At 39.1% G+C, this 21,167-nt stretch overlaps 1 protein-coding gene across 2 annotated transcripts; it reads right to left on the minus strand.

Annotated features, from left to right (window-relative positions):
- Positions 1-1,571: 1,571 nt before the first annotated feature.
- Positions 1,572-21,097, minus strand: LOC309499164 (butyrophilin-like protein 2). 2 transcript variants are annotated; one of them, XM_082170305.1, is made up of 21 exons: positions 20,950-21,097; positions 15,580-15,918; positions 15,424-15,455; positions 13,951-13,975; positions 10,876-10,907; positions 10,494-10,521; positions 10,312-10,361; positions 9,866-9,890; positions 9,621-9,679; positions 9,505-9,532; positions 9,133-9,185; positions 8,982-9,000; positions 8,559-8,888; positions 7,929-8,005; positions 6,881-6,908; positions 6,609-6,661; positions 6,317-6,344; positions 5,887-6,213; positions 5,585-5,664; positions 3,561-3,621; positions 1,572-2,536 (listed from the first exon to the last, which is right to left on the minus strand). In XM_082170305.1, the coding sequence occupies exons 1-21, from the start codon at positions 20,966-20,968 to the stop codon at positions 2,355-2,357; spliced, it is 1,875 nt and encodes a 624-aa protein (XP_082026431.1). In that variant the 5' UTR covers positions 20,969-21,097; the 3' UTR covers positions 1,572-2,354. The 2 variants fall into 2 exon arrangements, with proteins under 2 accessions (XP_082026431.1, XP_082026430.1); XM_082170304.1 differs by lacking the exon at positions 6,317-6,344 and having other exon boundaries at positions 5,887-6,241.
- Positions 21,098-21,167: the final 70 nt, after the last annotated feature.

Below are 21,167 nucleotides of genomic sequence, written 5' to 3' on the forward strand. Positions count from 1 at the left end.
GTGACACTTTATGCAGCAATTGCTATCGGTTTGAAATAGATTTCCTTAAAGGGATAGTTCACTTTGAAATTAATTTTTGGTATGTTTTAGCTTACCTCAAGGGCATCCAAGATGTAGGTGTCTTTTTTTCCGCAGTAGTTTCAATTTTGATATTTTTAGGTCAAACCGTTCTTGTCTGTCAGTCATATAATGCAGGTCTATGGTCATTATCTCAAAACACAAGCACAGAGTCCAAATTAAAACAATTCCCCGTCGTCCAAATTAAACAATTCCCCATCGTAAGTACACATTGATGGCCTAAGACACGAAACGAGCGGTTTGTGTGAGAAAACGAACAGTATTTATATTGTTTTTACCACTTATACGCAGCCATGTCGAAGTGATCTGATCTGACGTGTGCGCAGACTGGTGCATAGATATATACACACTAGATTTCGCCTTGTCTATGGCAGTTCATTGAACGAATGTCTTTAAGGCGACATCTAGTGTATCTATGCACCAGTCTGCGTACACGTCAGATCAGATCACTTCGACATGGCTGCGTATAAGTGGTAAAAACGATATAAATACTGTTCGTTTTCTCACACAAACCGCTCGTTTCGTGTCTTAGGCCATCAATGTGTACTTACGATGGGGAATTGTTTAATTTGGACGATGGGGAATTGTTTTAATTTGGACTCTGTGCATGCTCTTTGAGACAGTGACCATCGACCTGCATTATATGACTGACAGACAAGAACGGTTTGACCTAAAAATATAAACATTTAAACTACTGCGGAAAAAAAGACACCTACATCTTGGATGCCCTTGAGGTAAGCTAAAACATACCAAAAATTAATTTCAAAGTGAACTATCCCTTTAAAGAGCAATTTTATTATTCTAACTTCTGATCATTTATCGTTATCGGCCCAATAAGAAAATTTGGCAGATAGGCCTATATTAAAGCCGATAAATAATTGACTATTTCCTTCAGCTGAGATGGTCTTGAATTGCTTGAAATATGATTTGAAATCACTTCAAAAAAGGAAAATACAGTAAAATGCAAGTCTGTCATATCGAATAGGCCTACATATACTATAGACGAATCAGTTTACCTGTTTTCCATGGATTAAGAGCTTTATAACCTAACTACGTTACTGTTATGTAAATACATATTACTGATGCAAGAAAACACAACCATTCGCATCAACTTTAATAACTTGGTTTTCTCACATTTTAAAATTATGTTCCAAAATATCACCCCATGAAACTGAGCATTTCAAACTCTTCACGTGAGTAATCTTTTGATAAAATGTGGCCGAAAAAAAGTTAACTGTCTACTCTAAACAATGAAGTGTGGGATACTGCACTACACTACTGTGTCCACGCGGGGGCACTGCCGTTCCGTAGCAATGTTGTAACGACACTTTGAAAACTTTTTTTTCTTTTTCTTTTTTTTTTCTTGAGTTAAAAAGCTTGAATCTCCCATTTTCAGGTCTTTAAAGTGAAGAACACAATAACTATCTAATAACACATAGTAGGCTATACATAATACACAGGGACTATAAGCAGCAGCTGCAACAATAAAGAGGTTGGTGTAATGGATAATTTAATCATTTAACAAAATACAAAAAAATGTCATTTAAAAAAGCAAGAGAAGGGTTGCTTTTGGCATTATTTATATATAGATACAATTAATTGATTACACTTTGCTCATTAACATTAGGCTAATTGTTACATGACATTAAACAAGTATAACTATTGCTAATTTTGCTAAAAAGAATGTACCTAATCAGCTGGCAAATAAAGAAATGCTAATATAAGGAAATCCTACTATACATTGTTCATTAATGAATAGGAATTAACATTTATTAAGTGCTGCTTTATTTTATTGGTAACACTTTACAATAAGGTTCATTATTTAACATTAGTTAACTACCTTAGTTTAACATGAACTAAGAATGAACAATACTTCTACAGCATTTATTAATCTTAGTTAATATTAATTTCAACATTTACTAATATATTATTAAAATCAAATGTATTTGTTAACATTAGTTCATGCACTGTGAACTAACATGAACAAACAATGACCAGCTGTATTTTTATTAACTAACATTAACAAAGATTAATAAATACTGTAACAAATGTTTTATTCATTGTTAGTTCATGTTAGTTAATACATTCATATTAACTAATGAACCTTATTGCAAAGTGTTACCATTTTATTATATGGAATACATAAGCATTAGGCTAAGTCAGCTATTCATTTTAATTTCACATTTCTGAAGAGAAAAAAAAAACCATCTGAAATATTGTAATATGTTTAATATAATTAAGAAAAATCGATAAACATCAACCTGTCATTTCTTAGGCTATTGAAAAGGATTTGGGTTGTCTCTATCCAAAACCTGATGAGGGTTTAGTCTTAAGACTCTGTCCAACTTTCTTCTGGTCTCTCTCAAGGCCTGTTCAGTTGTTTCCAGTTGTCTGTCTCTTTCTGTGTAAGCCCTAATCAACATTTGGTGAAGCTCCTGCACATTGTTCGCTTTCATCTCTGAAAATGGAAATAACAACATGTCATGTTAATAGTATTGTATTAAAGTCCCCCTGTGGTGAAAATCAAGCTTTTAATGTTGTTTATATGTCTATGTGGTGTTTTTAATATGTTTTAAGACAAATCATGTGTATATTCATAAGTCAACACCATTGCTGAGTTTTTTCTTCTTAAAACTGCAGTGAACCAAAGACAATCTCAAAAACACAGTTTGAAATCGCTGGTGTTTTGTGACGTCACAAACTACCTTGTAACCAATCACGTCAACGTGTGATCATCAACGAGTGGATCTCTGAGCTGGTGTGAGTGAGTGGAGGCGGGGCTAATTTGCATATTCATAGAACCGCGTATACATACTAAATTAAGCAAGGGTGTAGAGTTACATTCAAGCTATTTTAAGACATGAAGATTTTTTTTCAAGGAAAAACTTTAAATATTTAATTTTGGCGATCAAAGGAGAGTTTTAAAGGTGCTCTAAGCGATGTTGGGTGATGTCACTTCTTGTTGACGTTCGAAGTATTGGTTCATCGGAACGTCGTCTCTTTGGTCGTGTGTCGGCCATATCAAAATTCAAGAGAATATAATTCTACCGTTTGTCGTTGTCTAGGACATCTCTCCTCTGGCTAACTTCCCTCTTCATGCTTCTCTCTCCTCCACTCCCCACACCCCCCTTCATGTGCACGCGCACCCAAATCATTCTTGTCGGTTATTGGCTGGAACACTGTTTGTTATGTTTCATGGTCCAGGCTGGGCCAGTTTGTTTTGTTGCCGTTTGTGGAGCCTGGGCTGTCTACAGAGACTGCGTTTTTTTTTTACAGTGTGTTCAGGGGACAGGCAGCTAGTGGATAGTGAGGAGATGTTTGCTGTATGTGACAAAAACATTTTCAGCCTAAAAAACGCGTGACATCGCTTAGAGCACCTTTAAGGGATAAAATGATAGACTACATGGGAGACTATAATAGTGTCCCTGTATTAGATAGAGTGGTCTGTTTGTTGAGTCTGACCTCTTACTATGTACTCTCACCTGACATTAGAGCAGATTCATCCATTTTGTTCATCTCCTCTTCGGTCCATATTTTGTGTATCTGTAAAATGTCTGACATTAGTTATACAAACACGGACCAACAACACTACATCACTCTCCAAAGAGGGCCTATCAACGACTAACTTCACGTCCTGCGCCCTTTGAAAATATCAAGTCTCCTTCCACTCGACCCCACTGAGAGTGAGCTGACCAGCTGCATGACTGTCTGGTATGGGAACGCAAGACCCTGCAGCAAAAAGTGAATACAGCTGCAATAATCATGTTTCCCTCTCCCCTCCATCTTGGATATTTTCTTTGCATGATACTCCAGCAAAGCCAGCAGCATCGTGAAGGACCCACCCATCCTTTCCACAGTCTCTTCCAGCTCCTGCCATCCAGAAGGCCGTATCGCAGCATCTGAGCCCGCTCTGCCAGACTGCTCAACAGCTTCTCCCCCAGGCTATGTGTGCCCTCTACTCCTGAACCAGAAACATTTCAACACACCCCAATTCTCACCCTATTGTACACTTAACCTCTTGCTCCTGTTCTTCTCTAAGGACTGTTTTGTTGAAAGTACTTTTTATGGTTCTTATGTGCAATACTGTGTGTATGTTCCTCTCTCTCTCTCAGTATATGTGCACTGGACTCTTTAACATCCCCACTGCTACCCATGTTCACCTGGGAAACACACGTTTATGTGTACATAAAGGTGTCTGTTACAGCCTTGTGCCCTTAATGTCACCTTGTACTGTTTTCTTTTTTTTTTTTTTTTTTTTTCTGTACCATGTTGTTACATGTGTAAACCATAGTATATGTAAAGTACTTAAAACATGTATAGTTAGATACTTCTGTAGATTAGGTATATGTAAATGTATATCTATATGTAGCACAGTGGTGCTGTGAGGCACAACATTTTGTTCCTTTCTATGTCTCCACATACAGCAGAATGACAATAACATCCTGAGACCCAGAAAAAAAAGTTCTTTGAATTAATTATTTTACTCATGTAATCACATGGTTTAGAACATAAGAAGCAAATGGTAAAAATAAATACAAATAATTCTCAACTATTAATGGAATGTATGATACACCATTTTACTTTATGCAATATGTGGGTAAAATGGCAATAAATTAATATTCCCATTCAATACAATGTATCTATATACTGTATCTAATTTGCATATTGTGTTCTTGGGGCAACATGTAATGAAAAAAGAAGTGTAATAATGGGAGTAATAACTGGCAACATTTTCATAATAATATCTAATATTTCATAGGAATATTGTTGTAGAATTTATTTCCCTATTCACTTCTGTCTCCCCAAATACTTGATAAACATGATTTAAGTCCTGATGTCCTCTACAGTGGGCATGTACAAAATCAATGCCCTGTTCTGTAACAGAAAGTCATATTTTTATTTGAAACCTCATAAGGTTTTCCTGAGATGTTGATTTATGAAATACAAATTGAAAAGTAGTCCGATTTAAATGATAATTACAATATATGATCATATTTCCATAAGTGCTACATTTGATCACTAAATTAATGTCAGTCATTTTTAAAGACCAAGGAGAAGTTGTTTTCATGGTGAAACCTCCAAACATTTGGTATCTGAAAAGTCCTGAATGTGCTTTTTACAACACTTTACCAGACGTAAAACTGTGACATGTATGGTGTCAGAGAAGTTCCCTAAAATATAATGTCCACTACGAAGGACAAAAGTTTATTCATGGGTCACAGGAGGATAAAGTTGACTTGAGTGGACATTATAGTATTAACATAAATAATAAACTGAATACATTTATTTGTAATAAAATTCAATTCAACTGTTTTTGGAATATGCCAGTGAGAAACTTTCTTAAACTCACAAGTATTATAATAGCCAATTTTGTGTTGAATATAGTGTAGACATGGAAATGTCAAAAATTAGCCCAAAAAACACCCCAGATCCTATAGGGTTAAACTCAAATGACATGGGGTAATATGCAGTCGTTTCAAATCAATGAACCAGTAGGTTTTCTTACCTCAAACAGCATTAGCTGAATACTTCGATCTTGAGAAGTTGGTGACTGGCTCACAGGTTGGACTTCAGGTTTCATCCTCACTAAGAACACGATAACTCAAGTGTGAATAGGTTTGTAAGAGATTTGTGTTATTTGATACCTAACTAATACATTTCCTTACAAACTAATTAATTTAGGATTGGGCTTCCATAAGTGGCATTAATACAGCTTACGTTGATGCTGGTTACATTTTACTTTATTCTGACAAAAGATTGTTAATTAGAGCACTGGGTTGATATAGTATGGACTTGCAAAATGCTCACCTCCTACTGTAATCTCCTTTGCTCTGTCTCTACTGACGACCTGACAATGATAATCTCCAACATCTGACACACTGCAGTCACTTAGATGTAAGGACACATTTCCTCTCTCCAGCTCGTGAGTGATGAGACTCACTCTGTCTTTGTAAGCCCTCCCCTCAGTCACGTGTCTGTTCTTGTAGACGCAAACACAGTCTGTCTCCTTAAACCATTTGATCTGCATGCCAGTGGCACAGATTTCAGGAGACAAGAAACAAGGAACAACGAATTCAGACCCCAGAGAAACTGCTGATTCTTGAGTTGTTTGTGGAATGACAAGTTGAAAATTATCTGTGAGGAAAAGAGTGAAAAAGATGGACTTACACAAACAAACCATAAATATTCTTCGAATGAGTAAAAATTATGATGTGTTAATGACTTCAAGAAAACTTACCATTGCTTGAGACACCCATGCTGTAATTCTAATTTGGATGAGATTTAAAAAATATAAATATAAAATTATTAAAGTTTTTAATGCAACATAACATTCAAACATTAATAGTACAGTAATTCTTTACGAGAGTCACAACATGAGGCTAGATTAAAATGCAGTATGAGAACAAAGTGGGATTAATTCTGATGCATAATTAATTTATGCTTCATTTATTGATCAGTGAATGGTGTGATGTAGACTGTAAAACAATAGTGTGAATATATTTATGGACAGTATTAATCTGCACACATACCCCATGTTGTTTCTTATCTGATCGACTGTGATGTGAAGTGTGCCTTGATAATTCTATAATGAATTAAAAATACATTTAAAAAAACAACACAGGCTCTTCACAACTAAGATAGACAGACAGACAGACAGATAGATAGATAGATAGATAGATAGATAGATAGATAGATAGATAGATAGATAGATAGATAGATAGATAGATAGATAGATAGATAGATAGATAGATAGATAGATAGATAGATAGATAGATAGATAGGATATTTTAAGACAACTTACTGTTGGATGGTTCTCTTGTCGTTTTATCCTAAATGAGATGCAGTTACAATGGTTTTACAATGTTACAGCTGTATTTACAATTAAAAGGATAGTTCACCCAAAAATGAAAATTAGCCCATGATTTACTCACCCTGAAGCCATCCTAGGTGTATATGACATTCTTCTTTCAGACGAATACAATCGACAATTAAAAAATGTCCTGGCTCTTCCAAGCTCTATAATGCGAGTCAATGGATATTCCCATCAAACCCTATCCATCCATCATAAAAGTGCACATGGCTCTGGGGCTTCTGAAGCAAAGCGATGCGTTTGTGTAAGAAAAATTTCCATATTTAATACTTTATAGACTAAAATAACTAGCTTCCGGCAGACGGCCATACACAAGTCGACTTACGCCAAATACATATGGCTTCAGGGTGAGTAAATCATGGGCTAATTTTCAGATATAGTGCTGAGATGTGTGTTTATGTTTTTTTTTTTTGTTTTATTGTTTTTTTTTTAATGAAGTTGAGTGCTCGTTGCCGCTGCTATCTTTTGTGGCTCGCCTCTGTTGTTGCGGAGACTGTCTATTCGTTTCGGTGAAATTACAAAACAAACTGCACACAAACGTGTCCCTGCTTGATATACTACCACTGATGAACATTAGGTTTTGATAAAAAAAAAAAAAATATATATATATGCATGCAGATTAGAACCCTCTGACACGCTTGGCAAAACTTCTACCACTAGACCATTTAACTACACATGAATCATTTTCGGATCCATGCATTTATTCAGGTGAAAATTCTTGGTACAAACAATATTAGTAGATCTCATTAAACAACAAATTAAACACAATGTAGGCTACTATTGAAATTGATTTCTGGACATCGTAGTGTTATTTAAAAAAATAAATAAAATTATTGTAGGACTACATATCTGATTTAGCATTGTAGGCTATTAGCAACAAACACACACACACACACATACACACACACACACACACACACACACACACACACACACACACACACCTGTCCCACCCATTTTTTAAAACAAAGTTACTGACCTTATGTAGTAATAACTGAGCATTTCCATCTTGAATTGGGGACCGACTCACAGGTTGGACAGCAGGATTAATCCTTACTAAAAAATAAACTTGTGTGTGAATATGTTTATGAAAATTGTGTTCTTAGATATCTGAAAAAATAGACATCTAACTGGCACAAACACAACACTACATGATTGCATTTCCCATTCAGTTTCCTATAGCAAGCTGGAAAACATTATGCTGTTTCTATCAGTTAGATTTTCATAATGTATTTAAAAGGGTCTATACTGTACATTCATATTTAATCATCTAAAATGTTCTACTATTGAAATTTCAACTTCCAAAGAGTTAAAAAAAAAAAGTTGTTAACCTTAAACAATTCATAGCTATGATTACATGTGGCTGTGTTTTCATGTGCCTACAGTACGTCTCTTACTATTCATATTCAAACAGGGATTGTTGTCCTGACATATCAGTGTCAGTGTTTTTTATACATTCCCTCTGATGAATTAGATAGATCAGATAAGACTGAAACATGACTATATGCAGTACAGTACATTTGGTTCACACTAGTCTAAGATTTCTAGATTTCTGTTTAAGTTCAGATTCTGACATAACATTATTAATGACACATTGAGGACTGCTCACCTCTTACTGTTATCTTCTCGCTTCTGTCTTTACTGATGACCTGACAATGGTAATTTCCAATATCTGACATCATGAAGTTTTTCAGAAGTAATGACACATTTCCTTTTCTTAGCTTGTGCGTCATGAACAGACTCACTCTGCCCTTGAAGAAAACCCCTTCTGTTACACGCCTGTCCTTATACAGGCAAACACTGGCTGTATCCTTAGACCACCTAATCTCCATATCAAGAGCACTGATTCCAGGAGACAAGTGACAGGGAATAATGAAATCAGACCCCAAAGAAACCTCTGGATCGTGTGCTGTACTGGGAGCAACAAGCTGAAAGTTTTCTGTGAAGAAAAGAGAGAAAGATGGACTCACTTTTACTTATACACTCAAAATGTAATGTTCTGTGGTGGAATAAGAATGATTCCTAAACTTACTGTTGCACAAGACTTCCATCTTGGAATCCCAATTGAAAACAAATACAGAGCAAAGTTTAATATTAAATGGAATAAATATTAAAAGTGGGAAATCTTTAAATTATTTATGCTTAATTTAATAACCACATAATGCATTGATGTGTACACATACCCCCTGTTGGCTCCTGTTTGATTCATAGTGATATGAAGCTTGGGTTGATTGTACTATAAAACAGGAAAAGTGCTCTTCTCAAATAAGATTCACACATCACACAGATTATGAGAGATACATGTAAAATGAGAAAATATATTCAAAACTCCCTATTTTCAAATGCATATATAGAGCAATGTAATGTATGAAGTAATAGAGATTAACAGTAGCTTTTAATGTGATTTCACATATTTAATATCTACTGTATAAAGAATCATTTGGTATCATTCAAAGTAAACTTGAAACATCAAATCACAAAACTCATTTGACAATTATTAATAAACAATGCACATTTAAATGCTAATAAAAGTATATAATTTTAAGGCAGCTTACTTTTGCTTTTGGTTCCCATTCTGTTATCCTATTGAGATTAGAACAATGTAGTTTAATGTATTATCTCATGTTGAATGAAAAAACAATAATAGGTTATTAAAATAATGAGCACATACCCCAGACTGCTTGATGTCTGGATGGCTTAGATAAGATGTGATGTCCCGTGATGAAAAATCTATAATAAAGAGAGAAATACAAATAATAAACAAATAATCCCTCTTAAAAGGCAAGATCCAAAAATTCTATTTTCATTGTTCCAGTGAGATATAAAACTGTTACATTAGTGCTTTTCAACATATAGTAATAAAAATGCAATGCAAATACTAATTATTGCAAAGAGTCAATGATTTCCAGAACTTACCATTGTCTGTTTCTCCCTTGTAATCCTACATGAAATCAAAATAAAGAACTATTTTTACAAGTATGTTTATAAATAAGTTTTTTTTTTTTTTTTTTTTTGCCTGTTTGGCTAAACATAACATCCTCACAGACTTCTTTACAATAAGTGCAAGTATATTGTATCTAGTGATACTGTAGATGCTATGCATCTAAACAGAAGTAACATGCTATTTGTACAAAAGGTGAAACATTATCTGAGCAATGGTGGGCGGATTTAGTGAAAATAGTCTTTGCAAACAAGGTTGTTCGCACAGGGTTCACACCTTATGTTGATCCTTCCCTGAAGCTCTGCGATATGCAGAGTGGATTGATAATTTAATGCCGATTGATAATCCAGAGTGGATTGATAAATTAAAGATATTTAAAACCACAGTGTGTGTTAGTTCATATTTTAATGTACACACATACCTCAAGCTGATTGTCTGAATCACCGTGATTTGCAGATTGGTTTGATAACTCTACAAAAAGTTCAAAACAGCAGTGAAATGGTTTGTTGTAAATAACTTTGCTCTTTAAACAAGGAAAAAAAAAATTCTGGTGTTAATAAATAAAATATTTCTCAATAGTAATTCAATTCTAAAACAACTTACCGTAGCTTGCGTCTCTCATACTGTAATCCTAATTGAGATGGGGGGGGAAATGGTTGTTATGCCATAACATCACCACACACTTTATAGTGTGATCACTATAACACTTTATAGTGATCCTAAAGTGGTAAAAGATAAACTAAAGTCAACTGTTGTGAAAGACCATTTTATAGAAAAAGCTGGGAAATGTTGTAATACTTTAAATTGTGTTACGTTATTTTTGTTTGGCAAAGTAATCTAAAATTCAAGAATAGAGAACAATATACCGCAAGTTGATGCAAGCTGATTGACATTAAGAGTGTCGATCTAGCAATGAATTTGATGAATTATGTAAAATAAAGATATTTAAAACCAGTGTGTGTTAGTTATAAATGTGCACACAAACCTCAAGTTGATTATCTGAATCACCATGATACTCTACACAAAAAAAGAAAAGAAAAATGTATACCATCTTGTCAAATAAGAGCTATGAAAAACAGAAGTCTATTATATAGGCTACTCACCAAAGCTGTATTTATTTGATTAAAAATAGAGTAAAAACAATAACATTGTGAAATATTATTACAATTTAAAATAAATGTTTTCTATTTAATCTATTTTGAAATGTAATTTATTCCTGCGATAGCAAAGCTGAATATTCAGAAGCCATTACTCAAGTCTCAGCCATCATTGGTAACACTTTACAATACGGGTGCACTAATATGTATTAATTCATGTTTAACTAATGCACAGATAATCATGTATTAATGTATGACTCATGAAGAACTAAACCATTAATTAATGATTACTGCATCAGTAACTAATAAAGATTCTATATGGTTAATATATTAAGTAATATATGAATTGGTATTAATTAAATGTGTCAATGTATTAATTTCTAAATAACATTTTATTCACTAAAAGTGTAAATTAATTACCACAATTGGTCAAAGCAATGTACTTCAACTTCCAGTTGTCTTCTTTAATTAATCATTAACTAATGATTTGCAAATGTATCATTATGTTATGACTTTACTTGTTGAGGCACATGACTAATTGTTAAGTAATATGCCATTAATGGGTTTTGACAGTTTGCATATGCAGTGAATGTAATGTCAAATAATGTGTTTGAAGGATGGGTAAGTTGGGCTGCACACAAATATTAGCACTCCAGAATCTGAAATCCTGACCGCTGTTACAGTGTTTAAACTGGACGAGACCAGCTGTCTACACTGGACATGACAGACCATTGCAAGTCCATTTGTCCTTCGTAACAGAACTAGCAAAAGAGCTCGGAGTACGTCAGAAACAGAATGTGGGATCAGTTTACTGTTGGGGTTTTGTCGTGTAGCGTCGCACCACATCCAGTGTAGTATCACTGAATTTAATGGACGTTTGTCTTTGTCCAGTCTAGACAAAGTGTTATGAAATAGCAGTGCTCGGCCGCATGTTCTCAGTGTTCCACGACCTCAAGCTTAACCTGACATATTACTGTGCCATGAACAAGGTACTGGATGCGGCAGTTCATCGGACTCAGTGAAATCTTGGTTGTAGATGGTTGGAAATTGAAATCCATGGCTTTGTGTGGATGTCAACACCAAAATGGCATATGCATACCAGTCGAACCATGAACGCGGTGCTACGTGAGTTGAACTGTGACTTGGAATCTCTTTTTGAGCCTTGTTAGTGGTATTAACTAGCGATTTCTTTTTACTTACTCTATGCCCTATATACTAGCGTTATAAGCTAATCAGTGGTTCGAGCTAAAACTGGGTACATTCGATTAGCATGAAAACACATCCCAGAGAACGGTCGACTTGGTGCCCATGTGTTATTAACCCCTAGGTTCATTTTGCGCCGGAATTGTCCTTTAATGACAATTCATATATTACTTAATCTATTCATCATTTAGAATCTTTATTAGTTACTGATGCAGTAATCATTAATTAATGGTTTAGTTCTTCATTAGTCATACATTAACACATGATTATCTGTGCATTAGTTAAGCATGAATTAATGCATATTAGTGCACCCGTATTTAAAGTGTAACCAAATCATTTTAATATGCTCAAGAAACATTTGGTGCTCAAGGAACATTTCTTATTATTTTCAATGTTGAAAACAGTTGTACTGCTTAATATTTTTGTGGAAGTAGTTTTTTAAGATTCTTTGATGAATATAAATGTTAAATGAACAGAAATCTTAAAATTGAAACAGAAATATTTTGCAACATTATAAATGTCTTTACTGTCACTCTTAATCAATTGAATGTGTCCTTGCCGAATAAAAGTAAAAATTTTACTGACCCCAAACTTATGAACAGTAGTTTATATTTATTTGTTTTGCTATTTTGCTTAAATATTGTTCCCAGTGTTCACTTCCTGTGTATAGTTCCTGTTTTACTTTGTTACCATAGTTACGTTTATTAGTCACCATATTGATTGATTACGGTCACCTGTTCCTTTTTATTCTGTGAATTTATACCCCAGAATTCCCCACCAGCCAGTCACGTTCAACGTTACGTCAAAGGCAGATAGGCAGAATGCTGATAAGCAACCGCTCGTCTGAATTAGCTAGTTGCCATGCAAATCTCACTCGTCAATGTCCATTGGCTTGTTTTGTTACCACTTGGTGATTGGGCTTGGTGATTCCCCCACAACGACAGTCTTTCGACATAACGTCTCCATACCCTACTTCAGGGAAGGATGCGTGTGTTGTTTTCAGTTCTGTTGTGCCTGCCTTGCAGTGATGGCAGAAATATTCTTTTCGAAACTTTTAATCAATTGTATCTATCAAATGCAGTTAACAAATCATCTGATACTACAGCTTGATTTGTTGGTTTTATGGAGAGCTTGGTTAAACAGACCAAGGGACTTTTAACTACAACTCTTCCTTTTTTATATACATGTCATTACATTTTTAATGTTTACAAATGTATAAAACTGATCCGAGATCAGGTAAAACCCATTCAGACACTGGTTAATGGGTTAACAGAGATCATCGCATTGAAATTTCAAAACATTTCGAGACGGTTATGATGTATGTAACTAAGAATCATTTACTAAAATCATGTGACTTTGACAGTTTGATACATGCTCCGAACTGAAAAGGTTTCGAAGCTTCACAAAACAGTTTTCAAAAGTGCCCATCACTTCTGCTTTGTGTAATGGGTGTTTAATAAGTAGCGCACGAAGAAATCAGGAAACAGTTTTTAATAATAAATCCAAACGAGGAAAACACAACCATATGAAATCATAGATGAGACAAGGCAAGAAACAGAGGAAAACACCAGGACTAACGACTTAATTATTAGAACAACGGGTGATAGGAATACAACAATCAGACACACTGGGAAACAGGGTCAAATGAACAGGCAAATATGACAGAACTAAAAACACAACATAGACGTTGTTCTACTCTTTGTCTTTCTGAAACACCATGCATTAAAGATGGCAAAGATTCTGAGGTTTTAAGAACTTACCGTTGGTTGATTCTCTTTTGTAATCCTAATTGAGAAAAAGGTTATATAATTTCAGCTTGTCTGGACAAACATAATATCATTATACAATAAGGTTTTATTCATGGTGATTCCTTACAATGATCCGTTGTTTACACGGAGACCGTTTTCAAAAACGTGCACTTTGAAACTCGTTTTCAAAACTTTGCGTTTTCAGGCACCCCAAACGCTGTTGTTGTGTAAACGAACGGTCAAAACGCATAAAAGGTTTTGCGTTTTTAGTTGAAAACGGTGTCGTGTAAACAGCCCCTAAATTTGAATTAACTTTGTTAGTATCCTGTTGTGGCTACTTGCTGTACTGTCTCCACCTGAGTCTTGTTTACCAATTAGTGTGCTTCGACACAAGTGTATGTATCCTTTGGCAAATATTGCAGTTGTAGTTTGTTTGAGCCTTATTTCCTTTTTCCAGTGGTTCTAGTTCTATGTGCTATTTATCTAGCTTTTTGTTCTTTAGTATCTAAATTTCTTATAAAATGCAATGTACATGCAATCCAATTTTATGACTATTGAACAATTTAACACAATGAATGGGCCAGGCAGATTTTCCCCCTTGAATATATGAACTGGAAAATGTTAATTATTCTTGTTTTTGGTATCACTGTTTATCGCCTCTATGTTGTTGGCCAGAGGAGAACTGGCCCACCGACTGAGCCTGGTTTCAGTCACCTGATTGAGTTTTGGTTCCTTGCCACTGTTGCCTTTGGCTTTTGGCTTGCTTAGTTGGGGACACTTAATATTCAACAATATTACTGATCTGCCTGCATTGACACCATTATATGAGAACTGAACTGAGCTGGATGATGACATATCTGTTTTCTGCAGGGCAGCTATATAGATAAATAACTAAATAACTTTTTACAACAGAAATGAACCATCACTGAACTTACTTAAAGGGATAGTTCACCCAAAAATGAAAATTCTGTCATCATTTACTCACCCTCAAGTTGTTTCAAACCTGTATGAATTTCTTTTTTCTGCTGAACACAAAAGAAGATATTTTGAAAAATGTCGGTAACCAAACAGTTGATGGACCCCAATGACTTCCATAGTAGGAAAAAATATATACTATGGAAGTCAATGGGGTCCATCAACTGTTTGGTTACCGACATTTTTCAAAATATCTTTTTTTATGTTCAGCAGAAAAAAGAAATTCATACAGGTTTGAAACAACTTGAGGGTGAGTAAATGATGACAGAATTTTCATTTTGGGGTGAACTATCCCTTTAAGCTGGACTATGACACTATTTTCTTCTAGATCTGCTGTTCAGCCAAAACCAACTTTGTTGCATTATTTTCCTGTTATCACTGTAAAGCTGCTTTGAAACAATCTGTATTGTAAAAAGTGCTAGGCCGATTTAAATAAAGGTGACCTGACTTGACTATTGTCTTGGATATTGTGTCTATATGTTATTTACAAAAAGAACGGTGCTGTCTTACCACTGTAAAGATGTCCTTCAAATTGGCAGAGACTGCATATGTCAACAAAAGTGTTAATTGGACAGGCATTGCTGTTCATTGAAATGTATTAATTACTAGCCATGTTTGTGATTGCACACTACTAGTATACCTGATACTGAGTTATGAAGTGCTTACCTTCTTCTGCCACATTTACTTTTATCTGATGGGTTTTATTTCCACTGGTGACCTGGCACATGTAAACTCCCAGATCAGACTCTCTAAAATCTTTCACTCTTAAGGACACATTCCCTTTCATCAGGCCATGAATGAACAGACTGGCTCTGTCCTCATAGTCAACACCCTGTGTCATCTTTCTGGTCTTATAGGTGCAAACACATGCCGTCCCACCATACCAAGTAACCTCCATGTCAACAGCACTGATTGCAGGAGACAAGTGACATGAGACAATGAGAGTAGATCCCAAACAAATCTTAACTCTTTCACCTCTTTCAGGGATAACAAGTTGAAAGTCATCTGTGTGAGAAGAGACATGGAGAGAGATTCAAATATCACATGTACTGTGATTTTGTTCAAACAGGTCATTCCTACAATTCAGTGTGTTTTAGTACTTTTAAGATATAACATCTAGGTTACATATGGTTACCCTTGTCCCCTGAAGGAGGGAACGGAGACGTACGTCGGACGGACTAATAGGAATCTCGCTAGAAAGGCCAATCTACTTCGAGTGAAACTAAACGAGCCAATGCACATTGGCGTGGAATCATTTGCATCAGCTGCTCAGCCACACAGCGCGGGTATATAATGAGCAACAGATGTTATTGTACTTCAGTTTTTTGCTGAAGAGCCAAGCCTGATAAGCTGGCCGCCCCGGCGGGCAGCAGCAGATATGGCGACGGGACGTACATCTCTGTTCCCCCTCCTTCAGGGTTACCACATGTAACCAAGACGTTCCCTATCAGTCGGTCACTCTCGGCGTACGTCGGACCAACTAATAGGAATCCCTATCAAAGCGCCACAGCTGCTGCACCCCAACCAGCACCCTGTGTAAGCCTCTACCCCTTCTTGCCTCGAAGGACGATAGGAGAGGTCTTACACAGAGTGTATCTGTCACTGTTGTTCCGTGATAACCCATACAGTGAGATTATTGGAAAACCCTGTGGTCTGTTTAGGTCGTAACGCCCCAGTTTAATGACTGGGACACTATACTGTCAAAGAGCACAGTCCTTCGGATGAGATGTTAAACCGAGGTCCTTACTCTCTGTGGTCATTAAAAATCCCATGATGTCCTTTGAAAAAGAGTAGGGGTGTAACCCCGACATCCTGGCCAAATTTGCCCATTGGCCTCTGTCCATCATGGCCTCCTAATCATCCCCATATATACTGATTGGCTTCATCACTCTGTCTCCTCTCCTCTTGAGTTCTGTCCACGTACAGATGCAGGGTGCGAACGGGACAGAGCAAAGCCAGGGCTGGGTCTGCCTCCTCCAGGGGCAGCGCTTGCAGGCTCACTACCTGGTCTCTGAAGGGAGTGGTAGGAACCTTGGGCACATAGCCAGGCTGGAATGGTATGGAGGGGGGTCGAGGAGGGTTTAACCGTCTCGCCCCCCTAAGGAACCTGACGACCAGGTCGTGCTTTCCTACTGATTTGCCATATATGTGTTCGTGATATGCTGAAATAGCGGCTGCATGTACTTTGAGGGTGGAGGGAGACAGCCTTCATTCCAACCCTTGCTGCAAGAAGGAAAGCATGGACCCTATCGAACATCTTTGTGGGTCCTCTCAGCGAGAACACCACTCGACGAACAGGTTCCACTTCAAGGTGTACACACGTCTCGTAGACAGTGCTCGCGCAGAAGTGATGGTGTTAAGTACCTCTGGGGGTAAGTCACCTAGAAATTCCGTGTCCCGTCCAGGGACCAGACATGGAGTTTCCAGAGGTCCGGACGCGGGTGCCATAGTGTGCCCCGTCTCTGAGTCAGAAGGTCCTTCCTAAGAGGAATGGGCCAGGGAGTGACTGTCATGAGGAGCCAAGTCCCGGTGGGCCAATAGGGAGCCACCAAAAGGACCTGCTCCTCATCCTCTCTGACTTTGCACAGTGTCTGCGCAAGTAGGCTCACTGAGGGAAACGCACATTTGCGGAGGCCCTGGGGCCAGCTGTGTGCCAGTGCATCCCTGCCGAGTGTTCCCTCAGTCAGGGAGTACAGCTGGCAGTCTACCTGAACCTCCCCGAACTCTCTCCAGATCAGCTGAACCGCCACCATCTCCCGGGAGCACAGCTTGTGATAGCTTGCCGGCCACACGATTGAGCACACCGGGGACATACATAGCTCGAAGCGACCTCAGATGCTTCTGACTCCAGAGGAGGAGATGGCGGGCGGGACTTGCGAAGGGAGCGTAGACCACCTTATCGGTTGATATACGCAACGGTTGCAGTGTTGTCCGTACGGACCAGCACGTCTCTGCCCTGTAGCGGCCTCTTTAAGCGGCTCAGAGCGACACATACTGCTAGCAACTCGAGGCAGTTGATGTGCCAATGCAGTTGGGGGTTTGTCCACACCCCTGACACTGCATGCCCATTGTACGTGGCACACCAGCCAGAGGCAGAGGCATCTGTGAACACCACAGCATGCCTGGCCACCTGTTCCAAGGGGACTCCTGCCCGCAGGAACAAGAGGTCTGACCACGGGCTGAAGGTCTGGTGGCACGCCGGTGTGATTGTCACCCGGTGAGTGCCATGATGCCACGCCCATCTCGGCACTTGGCCGTGAAGCCAGTGCTGAAGCAGTCTCATATGGAGCAGCCCGGGCGGAGTTACCGCTGCTGCCATATGCCCAAAGGAACCTCTGAAAGAATTTCAGTGGGACTGCCGTCCTGCCTTTGAACGTGTTCAAGCAGTTCAGCACCTACTGAGTGTGTTGCCCTGTGAGGCACGCTGTCTGTGCGACCAAGCCCAACTCCATACCGAGAAAAGAAATCCTCTGCACGGGGGCGAGTTTGCTCTTTTCCCAGTTGACTTTAAGACCCAACTGGCTGAGGTGCCTGAGCACGAGGTCCCTGTGTTCGCATAACTGATCTCGAGAGTGTGCTAATATGAGCCAGTCGTCGAAGATAGTTGAGGATGCGAGCGCCCTGTTCTCTCATGGGAACAAGGGCCCCCTCCGTGACTTTCGTGAAGACACAGGGAGACAGGGACAGTACTGATATGGACCTTGTACTGATATGCTCGACCCTCAAACGCAAAGCGCAGAAACGGCCTGTGTCGAGGAAGAATCGAGACATGAAAGTATGCATCCTTCAGGTCGATCGCTGCAAACCAATCTTGTGGACAGATGCATTCAAAAATGCGTTTCTGCGTGAGCATTTTGAACGGTAGCTTGTGGAGGCTCTGATTCAAAACTCGCAGGTCCAAGATCGGTCGTAACCCACCTCCCTTTCGTGGGGACAATGAAGTAGGGACTGTAGTGCCCTGACCTCATATCGGCTTGAGGGACCGGCTCTATCGCGTCCTTCGCCAGTAGGACTGCGGTCTCCAGCCGCAAGACATGGGCATCGGCTGCTCTCACTGTAGTGGAGTGGATGGCCCGAAACTTGGGGGGACGCCAGGCGAACTGAATCGTATAGCCGAGCCTGATGGTCCGAATGAGCCCGCGATACGGACTGGGGAGCGCTAACCGGATCAGGCGTATCCGGAGTGGGGCAGCGAGGTGGAACACAGGGACGCGGCTCGGGAGGCTCTCTCTGGGAGGCGGCCCATAGAGGAGTCTGAGTGTGCTGTGCAACACTTGCCTGGTTCCACGGGGCAGGAGGTGGCTTGCTTGCGTTCTCGAACCGCACACTGCTGCCCGCTAGCGATAGAAGAGGCGGATGAGAGTGGTTAGAATTCTCTCCCCCCACTGCTCTCTGGGCCCTCTTCGGACCCAGAGATGGAAGAAACTATTATTTTATTGAAAATGTGGGTACCGCAAGTTTTGAGGCCAGCGGCAGAACAAAAACAAAAGGAAACAAAGGAGTTTCCACCCGGCCCTCTTCCGGGGGAGGGAGTGGTGCAGTCACCATCTCCCGAAGAGCAGTCCCGTCCATCTCTGGGTCGCCCGTCCTAGGGCCGCTTGCTCTTGGCTTTGCCGCCCTTCTTGGCGGGGGTCTGGACGGGCCTGCCTGCGACTGGCTCCACGGCGCCGTTTAGATGGAGGCTGCTGCAGCGCGGGAGCAAGGGCAGACGCAGAAGGCCGCCCTCGGCGACGAGCAGACTGAGGGGCAGGATGTGTTTAATGGCCTCAGTCTGCTTTTGTACAGCCGAGAACTGCTGGGTGAAGTTCTCGACCGCGTCGCTGAAGAGGACGGTCTGGGACACGGGGGAGTTAAGGAACCGGAACTTGACGGTCTCCCTCATGTCGGCCAGACACAGCCAGAGATGGCGTTCCTGGACCACCAGAGTGGACATCACACGACCCACTGACCGCGCAGTGACCTTCATCGCATCCCGCGATCCCAGGTAATGACCGCATCCAGAAACACACAGATAGAATGTCATCTTTGTAAAGATGCGTTCTATCTGTGTAAGCTCTTTTAGGGACTGCTCTCACTGGTGCTGAAACATGCAGGGGAACAGTCACGTGAACACAGACAGGAATGTGCACCTCTCTCTCTCACCTCTCAATGCGCTGTCTCTCTCTAGCTGGTCTTACTAGCCGTCAAAACGGCTTTTGAGCGCTCTCACCTGCGCACCTTACCAGCTGTAAAAACATCAGAGGAGGGAAGAGAGAGAAAGAGAGAGAAAGAGAGAGAAAAGACTGCTAGTGCTGCTGTGTTGTCATGCCCGCACCAGAGTGGAGAGGTCCAAAAAAGAAACTTGCTCGTAGATTTCACAATCTCTTTGTAGTTTGAAGAGAGCATTGAAGTGCTTGGCTCCGAAGCAAAAGACTGAAGTGCAGTCGCACCTCCTTATCATTATATACCGCGCTGCGTGGCTGAGCAGCTGATGCAAATGATTGCACACCAATGTGCATTGGCTCGTTTAGTTTCACTCTAAGTAGATTGGCCTGTCTAGCGAGATTCCTATTAGTCGGTCCGGCGTACGTCGATAGTGACTGACTGATAGGGAACTACTTTTGTTTGTTTTTAGACTGTTCGTTTCTCCATCTAAGGTAGTGCCCGTATCAAATGTATAACAATGTTAGCGCTCAAGTAACAAATATTTCAAATAAAGTCAAATTCATGTAGTCAGACCCGTAAGAAACTCGCAACGTACATGCGCATAAAGAGCTATTATACTCACTGAATTCTTTTTCCACTCTACTAATTCCTAACTTAACAGTCTTACACAATAAAGGCTAAATCATATGATATAAATATAATATAAATGTGTGTGTTTGAACTGTAGGAATGACCTAAATTAATGCATTGCAATAACAACATTTAAAAACAACAACGTTTTTAAAACAATCACAATCCATGACTGTAAAGCCCCACTCCCCAGCACCCCGTGTTGATTAATAGTTAAACCAGTTAACAAGAGTAGTTTAGAATAATTTGAAGACAACTTACTGCCACCTCTAGCTGCCATGTTTCCTTTCTAAAACAGGAAGAAAACACATCCAGTAAGAGAGAAAAATGATTTCAGTCTCCCACCACACTGGCTATCTAATGCAAGCCAACACAAGTCTGTTTTACTTTCATTCTATGGATGATTAAGATCGGAATTTCACCTACTGTACCTTTCCCTTTTCTCACATAGCTGTAGAGAGCTTAAATATGTGTAAATC

Source organism: Leuciscus leuciscus (assembly GCF_965113295.1).
Source record: "Leuciscus leuciscus genome assembly, chromosome: 5".
NCBI lineage: Eukaryota > Metazoa > Chordata > Actinopteri > Cypriniformes > Leuciscidae > Leuciscus > Leuciscus leuciscus.

Coding starts and splice junctions, on each gene's coding strand:
- LOC309499164 (XM_082170304.1), bottom strand. Junction 9,533..9,620: donor CAGACATCAAGCAGTCTGGG/GTATGTGCTCAT, acceptor TAATCTCAATAG/GATAACAGAATGGGAACCAA. Junction 3,622..5,584: donor TTCAGCTAATGCTGTTTGAG/GTAAGAAAACCT, acceptor GACATTTTACAG/ATACACAAAATATGGACCGA.